Here is a 10835-nt window from a genome sequence, read left to right as displayed (position 1 = left end):
AAAAGTGGGCAAAGGACATGAACATAAATTTTTCAAAAGAAGACAGAATAATGGCCAACAAACTTATGCAAAAATGCTCAACATCTCTAATCATGAGGGAAATAAAATCAAAACTGCAATGAGATATCACTGATCTCCAGTAAGAATGGCCTTTACCAAAAAGTCCCAAAACAATAGATGTTGGTGTGGACGCAGAGAGATAGGAACACTCCTATACTGCTGGTGGGACTGCCAATTAGTTCAACCTCTATGGAAAGCCATATGGAGATACCTTAAATCAATACAAGTAGATCTACCATTTGATCCAGCAATCCCATTACTGGGCATCAACCCAAAAGAGCAAATGACATTCTACAACAAAGACACCTGCACTTGAATGTTTATAGAGGCACTATTCACAATTGCAAAGCTGTGGAAACAACCCAAGTGCCCATTAATTCATGAATGGATTAATAAAATGTGGTATATGTGTACCATGGAATACTACTCAGCTTTAAGAAACAATGGTGATCTAGCACCTCTTGTATATTCCTGGATAGAGCTGGAACCCATTCTACTATGTGAAGTATCTCAAGAATGGAAAAACCAGCACCACATGTACTCACCAGCAAATTGGTATTAACGGATCAACACCTAAGTGGACACATAGGAGTAACATTTATCGGGTGTCAGGAGGGTGGGAGGTGAGAGGAGGGGATGGGTGTATACAACCACAACATGTAAATTGTGCAATGTTTGGGGGATGTACATGCTTGAAGCTCTTAGTTGAGTGAGGAGGGGGGCTTGGGCAATCTAAGTAACCTTAACACTTGTACCCCCATCATACGCTAAAAAAACCCCCAAGTGTCCATCAATACATGAGTGCATTAATAAAATGTGGTATATGTATACCATGGAGTACTATTCTGCTTTAAGTAACTATGGTGATACAGCACTTCTTGTATTTTCCTGGATAGGGCTGGAACCCATTCTACTAAGTGAAGTAGCCCAAGAATTGAAAAACAAGCACTACATGTATTACCAGCAAATTGGCATTAACTGATCAATACCTAAGTGAATATGTTGAAATAATATTTATCGGGTGTTAGGCAGGTGCAAGGGGGGAGGAGGGAATGGGTATATACATACATGAATAAGATATGCACTGTTGGGGAATGGTCACGCTTGAAGCTCTGACTTGAGGGAGAGGAGAGACAAGGGTAATATACCTAACCTTAACATTTGTACCTTCATAATACGATGAAATAAAAAAATCAAATATATAGTAGTATAGGAGAGTTCCTTATTATCTTTTTGGTATGTAAACATTATAAAGGAGAAAAGATACCCCCAGACTTTCACAGAAGTTTTGTATGTTTGGACACAGGCAGCCTTTAAAGGAAAGATGGATTCAGGTTACAAGGTAAAGACCTCTAGTGGTCAAGGTGGAGACTGAATACTAACTAGTTCCAGTCCTAACTCAGTCCCTCACCAACATATCTCATTAGGATAATTCTAAGCTTCCTTTCTTCCTTCTGTCAGATGAGCAATGTGGGGTCCCCTCAGCTCCCATATATATAAACCAAAATCCATCCTTTTTACTCTTCACTAAGGGTGATAGGCCAGGTTTCCTCTAGAAATTTCTCTCAGCAGTCGAGGAAATATGTTTGGAGAAGACAGGACATACAGACCACTTTGGCTATATCTGCTTACACCAGAGCCACAGTCTGATCATTTGTTCATTCACTATGTATTTGTTCATTTGGTTCATCATCACTACTTCTTCAAGTATGTTTTGTATGCTTACTTTGTGCCAGGATTGTCATAGGTTCCATAAAAGATAAAAAGTAAAATGAGACAGATTCTATTCTTATGTTGCTCAGCCACTTATTTGGCATTATCTTCCAATAAATACACATTAAGTAATGTGAGTAAGTAACTTGAGAGGCCAAAACATTAAATGTGTTTAGGTTCAATGTGCAAAATACCAACATTGGTTCTCTGTGAAGCTGCACAGGAGGTCTGGGACCATTGTTCAAACACAGTGAATCTCAGAGCCTTAGCACTCTTTGCACTGTTAGACCCCCATGAGCAAGTGTCCGTGATTCTGTGAGCCTCTGTTCTTTTAATGAGTTTAGCAAACATGAACTACAAGTGCTGTCATCTTGTCTCTATTCATTGTGCTATGTAATTGGAAGAAGAAATTCTAGTTTGTTTCTTCCCTGTGAAGTAGTCAGTTAGGCAACCCACCAGTCTTACGACATTTTGTACATGGGACAGTTACAGAATCTCATGATTCAATGCTTTATAGATAGATTCTCTTGCATGGTTAATAGCACAGTATTTATGTTCCAGGTCTATGGGCTGAGACTATAATCTGTGAGAAGCAGGTTATCAGATAGCTCTTGGTTCAGGAATCATAGACTCTTGAAACCAAACAGAGCCTAGAAGCAAAATAAGCAGCAACCATAAATTAGGTTGCAAAATACACTTTAAGGGACAAAGAAATACAAGCTAATTAAAGATGCAGAAGGAAAATTTACTGAGGAAAATTTGACCTTAGCCAAATCCTTTAAATTTCTATGTTTTGAAATCAGCTGGGATTTAGTAATGACTGGGAGGAATCTGGGATAAACATAGATCCATGAATAACGCTACCTTCTAGAAAATAAAAATTTTCAGTTCTTGTCTTTGCATATAGGTATACTTAAAGGTCAGTTCTAGACCCTCCTTTCTTCTGAATTTAACCTTTCTCCCTAGGATCTCATCTTTGCCTCTAGGTATAGTTACCATATTTATGCCAGTAGCTCAGCAATTTTATATTGAACATCACTATTTAGAGCTTCTGAACATATCCTGTCTCTGAGTTCTACACTAATATTTTCATGTGCCTGCCAGACAAATCTATTTGGATCTTAAAAGAGGCTCAAATTCAATTCTAATTTTAACCCATGATCCTCTCTTCTCCCCAGAACAAAATCTAGCTGGCTAGCTCAGAACTTGGGTGTCTTTCTTGGCTTCTCTTCACTTCCCTATATCTAAGCAGTTGCCATAATTCTGTGTCCGTTCATTCCTAAATAATTCTCACGAGGTGTTTCATTCTCTGCATCTCCACTACCACCACTCTAATGGTTTCCTAATGTATGTCACAATAACCACAGTGTCCTTTATTCTCATCCATTTATATCAGAGTAGTCAGAACTGGATCTTCCAGATACAGATGCAATGATTTTATTTCATTTTTAGAGAAACAAATAATCAAAGCCTGTAATGAGCTTCCTATTCCTTTCAGGATAAAACAGAAAGTTGTTAATGTGGTTTATAGGCTCTTTATGTTCTAGCATCTGCCTACCACTCTAGACTCATCATGCCCTATTCTAGTTTAAAATATTTCTGGCTGTATGATTAATATCTTTGAAATTATCTTTTCTATGTGTGATTGGCTGCTTGCATTTTATGGAAAGACAAAAGGTCAAACAAAAACTAATTGAAGTAATTATTTTATTGATAGTGTATTTTATAGAATCATAAAATTTAGATACATAAGAAGGGTTCCAGATATCACCTAAATTCAAAGAACTGTGGGTGTCTAGGTTAATGAGTTTGAGGAGAAAGTAAGATTTGGTTTGGCTTGTTAAACTAGGTTGCAAACAATTATATTTCAAATTTAGAAGATATTGTATTGAAATAACCTTTTATATTACCTTGAAGTTGGACATTTTTCCCCAAGGAAATTTTTACTGGAGAAAAAGTAGATTTATATATGTATTTAGAAAGAGAAAGATAGAGAGACATGTTATTTCAACCATTAAATTTTTGGTGATGACTATGAGATTGAAAAGAAAAATGAATCAAGACAACCTATTGTTTCCAGCAATAAGTTTACTGGAACAATTCTGTGAACATCTTATAAAAGTTACAGGCTAATCACATCTAAGGGGAAGAGACTCTTCCAAAGAAGAGGATGCTGTTGGTCTTATTTTGCTTGATGAAGAATAGGAATGGGTGATTACAATGGAACTCTTCATAAATTGAATAACAAGTAGATGTCAGGCCGGTAACTATGCCAGTGGCAGCAGCAGCCTCTGCTCCCTCCTCTGTGACCTCTACAAATGCCTTGTGTAGGACTTTAGTCACTAGGGGACCCCGACTCCCAGTCATGCCTGAGAGGTCGGCATCCTGTGGAGAGAAAACGTCCACCATCCCCATGGCCATCAACATGTCCTTGAGGTCATAGCTCTCTTCCACTTTGAACCGAGGTAAGTATAGATCCACATCTCTCTTGCTCATATTCTGTGAGCTTGTCCATTCTATCAATTTCTCAGCAGTGAGTTTATCTTCAAGCTATAAACATGAAAAAAAGAAACTGATATGGGTAACTACAGACCTCTAACACAGCTTAATAGAGAATTGAATATGAATAAAGTTTTTATTTTAGCAATAAATAAAAATACAAAAGGTTCAGTTTATTAGATAATCTAATAAGCAATATAACAGTCCTGAGTATATATTTGATTATACATGTGTAAGTATATATGTATGTACATATGTATATATATGTAAAGACAGAATCATTACATCATTTTGTATCAAAGGAACTCTATTTCACTATTCCTTATGCCAACAGCCTCCTACATGTGTATATTTGTAATAGACTCTTTCTTCATTTATACATAACTTATCATGTACTGCAATTACAGTGTCTACCCTATTATAATTCCTTTTTTCCATTATGTACTTGTAAATTTTTCCCACAGTGCTATACATTTCTCTCAATCAAATGTAAATTGTTGCATAATACTACCATCAAATTGAGATCCACTGTATATAACTTGAATTAATTAATAATTGCTTAAGCCTTCAGTTTGTATCGGGTCTTATGTTAAAAGATGTGTAATACAAAAGTGAATCATTGTTCCTCATTTTGAATTTTCATAGTTTAAGGCTCCTTTGTCTAAAACATTTAGCCTTGTTTAGACTTGGTACCTTAGGAAGAAAATAGGGCAATAGAAGGATTGTGCATGCAAGGTTTTACCTTCTGCAGACCATCTATTTCATTTGGCAGTACCAGAATCATGCTTAGGTCTTCCCCTTTGTATGGTATTTCCAGAACTTTAGCCTGCACATCCTCCAGCAAGGCAAAATTAAAGGATTTTCTTTGATTCATCATCTGTACAGATTTGCTGGTGCCCTGCAATAAATTAATGTGCCAAACAAATACCAAGTGAGACATAACCCAAAAAGGATAATAGTATTGAGTTACCAACACATCTTTCTCTTTTAGGAAATAAGGCAGAAATTTTGTGAATAGGAGAAAAGAGTTTCTTTAGGTATTCATAGCTAAATAAAGTTATGAGAATGAAATGTTTTACTTTGCATGGTACATTCCATCAAATGTGTTTAAATTTGACATAAGTTGATTAATAAAATGTGGTACATGTATACTATGGAATGCTACTCAACTACAAAAAACAATGGTGATCTAGCAACCCTTATAAAATCATGGATAGAACTTGAGCCCATCCTTCGAAGTGAGGTATCACAAGCATGAAAAAATAAGCACCACATGTACTTGCCATCAAATTGGTACTAACTGATCCACATTAAGGTGCTCATGTGGTAGTAATATATAATAATATATATTATAATAATATAATAATATTATATATTATATATTATATTATATTATATATTATAATATATAAAATATATATTATAATAATAATATAATAATATTCACTGGATATTATAGTCAGGTGGGGTGGTGTGGGTGGGTGGTGGAGATGGAGCACAGTGTCTGGGGGAAGGGCACATCTCTAGACCTGGCTTGAGTGAGGCAAGGGCATTACTTGACACCAAGATATTTGTACCTCCATAATTTTCTGAAATAAAAAAATTAACATCCCCTGTATAACTACATTACATTATATAAATAAAATATAGGCAATACCTTGTTCAGCCAAAATTTTCCCTCTTTAGTATATTCTTTATTAAATTTCTTCTCCCATTGCCCTTTGAAATAGACTGCATTGACAAGAACAAGGATGGTGGCGCTGTTAAGAGTCTTCTTAGGAAATAGGTTTTTGATTTTTCCTGCAAGGAAAGGAAACAAAAACATCTGTCATGCAAGGTACACGTGGTTTGTCTATAAGATGCTTTGCAAAAGGATGTGACTGATCAGTAATTATTCACCAAGTCACTACTTTAGAAACTCACTGACCAAGACTTCACCAGACTCAGCTGTGCTCATGGCTGCTGCCCCATAGAGTTAGCCCCTGTAGGAGATACCACTCCTTGTGATGGGAAAGGGGTGCAGGTTCTCTGTCTATGGGTGAGTTCAGTTATCTACACTGAATACTGATAAACTGATTTTATTTGCTCTTTCAACTTATCTATTAAGAGTTCATCTCTCCCTCCCTTCCTGTCTTCCTATTTTTGTCAACTTTGGGCTCACTCACAAAGGAGTAGGACTGGATTGTTCTTTAGGACAAATATGAACTCTATGGTCTGAAATGCATGCCCTGTGCTGTGAGACGCTACTTCTTGGGGTGTTTTTCCGTTCATTCCCATGTTGAATTGCTGGATATTTGTCCTGTAATGACAGTTGGGAGGTAGGAGGGATGTTCATAGAATGAAATCTTTGGTAAGCTGTCTACCATGCATGAGAAAAACAGTTGTGACAATCCCTGCAGACTATGTGAGTGTAGGTGTGGTCCCTGAAGCTCTAGCTCGAGAGGTTAAAAGTGTTGCTTACGGGAGGGCTACACATTTCCCAGTTAGTGAAGGAGAAGGGACCCTTTGTAATGTTTTCTCTTAAAGATCCATAGTAAAAAATTGGCTCTGACTTAAAGAAAAAGATATGATCTTGAAATGGGCCTGTGCAGAGACTTGGGATCTGCAAAGATCCAGTCATGTGGGTCATGTGGGTCATGTGCAGAGTTCTCCAGGTGTGTTTCTGCATACTTGGGTTCCTGTGAATCCCTCCCATGGGATTTCCCCTTGGCTTTCCCAATTAATCTGGACCATTTCATCTTCTGCAGAGTTCTCCTGCTCCCTCTCTGCAAATGCATTTCCACCCCCACCCCCATAAACCCATGGAGTGTCAAGCATAGGGCTCACTCACACAGGAGACTCAAAAGTGTTCCTATAACGGGCAGTCCTCTTACCATTTGTTTGAGTTTCCACCCAGGAGTTAATCTTCTTTTCACTTTCTTCTGCAGCATTTTGAAAATCAACAGATTCTGCATGGGCCAGGAAAAATTCCTTAACATTATCTAAATATTGCTTCGAGATGGGAAAGAATAAAAGAGGAATTAATGGTAAGATATCAGCAGCAATGTATTACTGTTACTAAACTTAATTATTTATAATTACAGTAAGCTGAGTTCAGACCCTGAACACATCCACTATCTCCTGCCCAAGCCTATTTTTGTGCAGCTGTCATGTAGTCCATGAGAAAGGGGTGCAGGCTGGCTCAAGACGGAGGTAACTGCAGGTCAAATCCATCTGGCAAACGTTGGGCAGAAAAGGCTATGGTTGGCAGGCTCCAAAGCATGTTGTTCTGATGTAGGTGAATTTTTTCTGATGCTTCTTTTCAGTATTCCAACCAAGACATTTCTCACCTTTGTGTCTTCCTCAGGCATTCAGTATCTCCTAGTACTTCCCCAGCTGTCCCCAGGGACTCACCCAAGCCTGCCCACTCCAGTAATATCCCATTTGCCTTACATTTTCTACCAACATGTGCTCTATATTACTGGCATTTCATGAATCATTGAGCTACCACACCTCCTGTTTTCTTATCAGATTACCGCTAAAACCACACTTTTCTCGTGCATTATCAGAATCTTGGGTGGAGTTGTGGTGTTGGAGCTGATGAACCCTGAGTGAATGCTCCCCACCTGAGAGGACCAGACTCATCTTCCTCACCCTGCCACATTATACCTTTCAGACGCGTAGGACCCAGGAGGCAGATGAAAGTTTTGGTAGTTCAGGTGAAATTTACCTCAAGGAATTGATAAGTCTTTTCTCCATAAAGCCTGTTGGCAATCTTCAGCTCGTACGCATCAGTGCGTTTGTGTAATTCAGTCAGAAGCTTTTGCAATTGGTGATACACATTTCCTGGCTTTTCATCCTTCAAACATCAAAAAGGACCTCATTGAAATACCCTATCAATGAAATTACTAAACCCATTCTAAGTCTGTGGTGTCAATACCTAAATGTGAGTGGTCTCACAGATGACCTTTTGTGCCTGTTCCCTGGTATTTGCTGAATTTTTACCTCAGATACTCTTCAAAATGTATCTTACATTTACCTTCTTCCAGTAAATTCTTTCTTCTTGTCTAAGACATCTCATCTTTTCTCTTTTGAACTAAAGATGTAACAGTATTCTACCACTAAATTGTCCCCTCATTGGTTTAAATTGTTAAGTATAACTTCCCAGCTAAACTCTAAGCATCTCAAGGGCAAGAACCATATTTCATTTCTAACAGCCATCATGGATATCATTATGTTGGAGTTTCAATTTTTTAGATATGTTATGACATGAAGCGCTGCTCTATCCCTTGATGGAACTATCTTCTAAGACACATGGACTGTGATTTATGGCTCTTTCCTCACGATGGTCATTCTCTGCATGTAAGAGCAGTGTGTGCCTTGCAGTCATCTGAGGGCTTTACATGGGTAGCTCGAAGTCTTCTGCCAAATTCAGATGAAAACAAGGAAGCTCAGCAAATTAAACAAATCTCTCCCAAGAGACATAAATTAGCAAAGCCAAGGTTTGAACCTAAACCTGTCTGGTTCTAGAACCTTCTACTTGGTACCTAAGACTTTTGAAGCTTAGATTGAAGCTCTAAATCTATATATCTCATAGGTATCATTTCTAAAATATAGTTGTAATTTTGCTTATTTTCCTTGATTTCATTGATGACAATGAAAATTAAATTATTTTGGCAACATTATTGTCATTAGTATGATAATTATTTTATAGTAATATCTTTTTTATGGCTTTTTAGAGGCCAGGTGCTTTGGAAATGTTTGCATGTATTTGTATGTATTGAATCAGATATTTTATTATTCCTAGTTTTGTGGTATGAGGTCAGTGTGACTCAGCAGTTGTATCTTGCTAGTGTTCTCTATGTGTGAAGAGCAGAGCTGGAATTTGAACATAGCCTATGCAGCTCTAGATCCATGCTCTTAAGTACAATGCTGACCTTCTTATAGTAAAGCAAAATGTGAAAATAATAATTACGTGACTCAAAATGCAAAACCACTCTGTATGTCACAATCTTTTTTGTCCCGGTATACTTCAAAAAGTTTCCTTTAGTTTCTTAATTTATAAGAAGTCCCAGTTTAAACTACCACCCACTGAGACATCTAAAGCTATTTCTGAACTGCAGTGCTTTGTGACTCACATGACATGCGGTAGTTCTTTGTTTTTTGTTTTCCGTGACTCGATTAAAGTGAAGGACCTGCAAGAGATATGAAGAGGGGGAAGAAAACTTTATTCAGAAGATCTGTTTAAATCAGTCCTCACTCAATAATGGAAATTTTACTTAGCCTGTGCAACACCCATTAGGCCCTGTGCCCCCCCAAGGTAACTGGATCTGGTGCCATCCACATGCTCACTGACACAGCAATGGATAGCAATGTTCAAACAGGTCAAGGTAACAAAGCTGTCATGTACCTTTTCAATTTGTAGTGCAGTGTTTTCTCTGCACCCTAATAGAAGCATCCCAAATGCTGATGTGATGCTGAAAGGGGAATAGAAGATGTTGTCCTTCTTTGATTTTCCAAACTGTCGGAACATATCTAAAGCAAACTGGGTGTTTGCTTCACTGAGTGACTTCATGGTGACCTTGGTGTGATCCAGAACTCCTGGAAAAGCATCAGATTCATTTTTAAATGACTTTACTGAATGTAGCATCACTTTATAATAAAATTTTCTTACACAAAGTGACATGTCTGGGTTATAGGATTCTGGCGATTAAAGTTTCCTTTCTTTTTACTTTTCAAGCCTTCTACAAGGTCACATATTAATGTCAAAAGTACAAGACTTACAAAATTACTATTTTCAAATACTTTGTGAACAGGAAATAAAACATCTTTGTCTCTTCTTCATTGCTGCCTGTACTAGGTCTAGGCAGAAAGGCTTTATAACAAACGCTCAGATGAAGACTTCTGTGGGCCCCATCCAGGCAGCTCTCAAGAGGCACCTCTGACTTTTTCTTCAAACTTCTGTGTCTGCAAGGCACCCTTTCCACTATCCCTGTGCTTCTACGGGTGCATTGGTTCACTTAGAAATAAATAATTGAAAGGATAAATCCTATGAAATAGGTATTTTAATTTTACCCTTACAGAATAAGCAAAGTACAATTAGGCAGAATGAAGTAGATGCATAATATAAAACACATTATTGTTATTATTCTAAGAAATAATTCATATTTTTATGTGGAGATACTGGACGCACTCACCTGTGTTCCTGGAAGAAGCTGAAGATGTCAGGAAGCCTATGAGAGTCTGAGTGTTCTGTATGGCGAGATCCTGAATATATATGCCTTCTTTCTGCCACTCCCTCTCCATTGCAGTTGGTGTTTCCAGTAAACCTACTTTAGATTTCACACCAGGATAACACTCATTTTTATGAACATGAAAATTTATAAAAGAAACATGGGACTTTTTGTTCTAGCAGTGTACTTCCTTTTTAATATGTGGAAAAAAATTGCAAATTTGCAGTTTGGCAATCATTGGCTTGTTGAAATCCATGTAGGTGCCTTTCTAATACCAATGAGAATACTTTTTAAATTTCCACTTTTTCTCCTTCCTTTCAGTTCCATCCCTTTGTACACTTCCCCAGATGT

General features: G+C 37.5%; 1 protein-coding gene across 1 annotated transcript; it reads right to left on the bottom strand.

Annotated features, from left to right (window-relative positions):
* Window positions 1-3843: 3843 nt before the first annotated feature.
* On the bottom strand, window positions 3844-10578 carry LOC142861646 (serpin B3-like). The gene is made up of 8 exons (XM_075993811.1): window positions 10449-10578; window positions 9662-9852; window positions 9390-9446; window positions 7982-8110; window positions 7146-7263; window positions 5930-6072; window positions 5015-5170; window positions 3844-4323 (listed from the first exon to the last, which is right to left on the bottom strand). Exons 1-8 carry the CDS (start codon window positions 10555-10557, stop codon window positions 3913-3915), a joined length of 1314 nt encoding a protein of 437 aa, XP_075849926.1. The 5' UTR covers window positions 10558-10578; the 3' UTR covers window positions 3844-3912.
* Between the last annotated feature and the right edge of the window lie 257 nt (window positions 10579-10835).

The sequence above is a fragment of the Microcebus murinus genome, chromosome 17, assembly GCF_040939455.1.
Source record: "Microcebus murinus isolate Inina chromosome 17, M.murinus_Inina_mat1.0, whole genome shotgun sequence".
Classification (NCBI taxonomy): Eukaryota; Metazoa; Chordata; class Mammalia; order Primates; family Cheirogaleidae; genus Microcebus; species Microcebus murinus.
Note: the sequence above shows the minus strand (reverse complement) of the source record. Positions and strands in the feature narration are given on the sequence as shown.

Excerpts from the sequence above, each read along its gene's own strand:
- LOC142861646 (XM_075993811.1), bottom strand. The coding sequence starts at position 10,557 with ATGGAGAGGGAGTGGCAGAAAGAAGGCATATATATTCAGGATCTCGCC. Across the intron at positions 8,111-9,389 it reads AAAGAACTACCGCATGTCAT|GATGAAAAGCCAGGAAATGT; the intron begins GTGAGTCACAAA and ends TGATGTTTGAAG. Across the intron at positions 6,073-7,145 it reads GGTGGAAACTCAAACAAATG|GAAAAATCAAAAACCTATTT; the intron begins GTAAGAGGACTG and ends CTTTCCTTGCAG.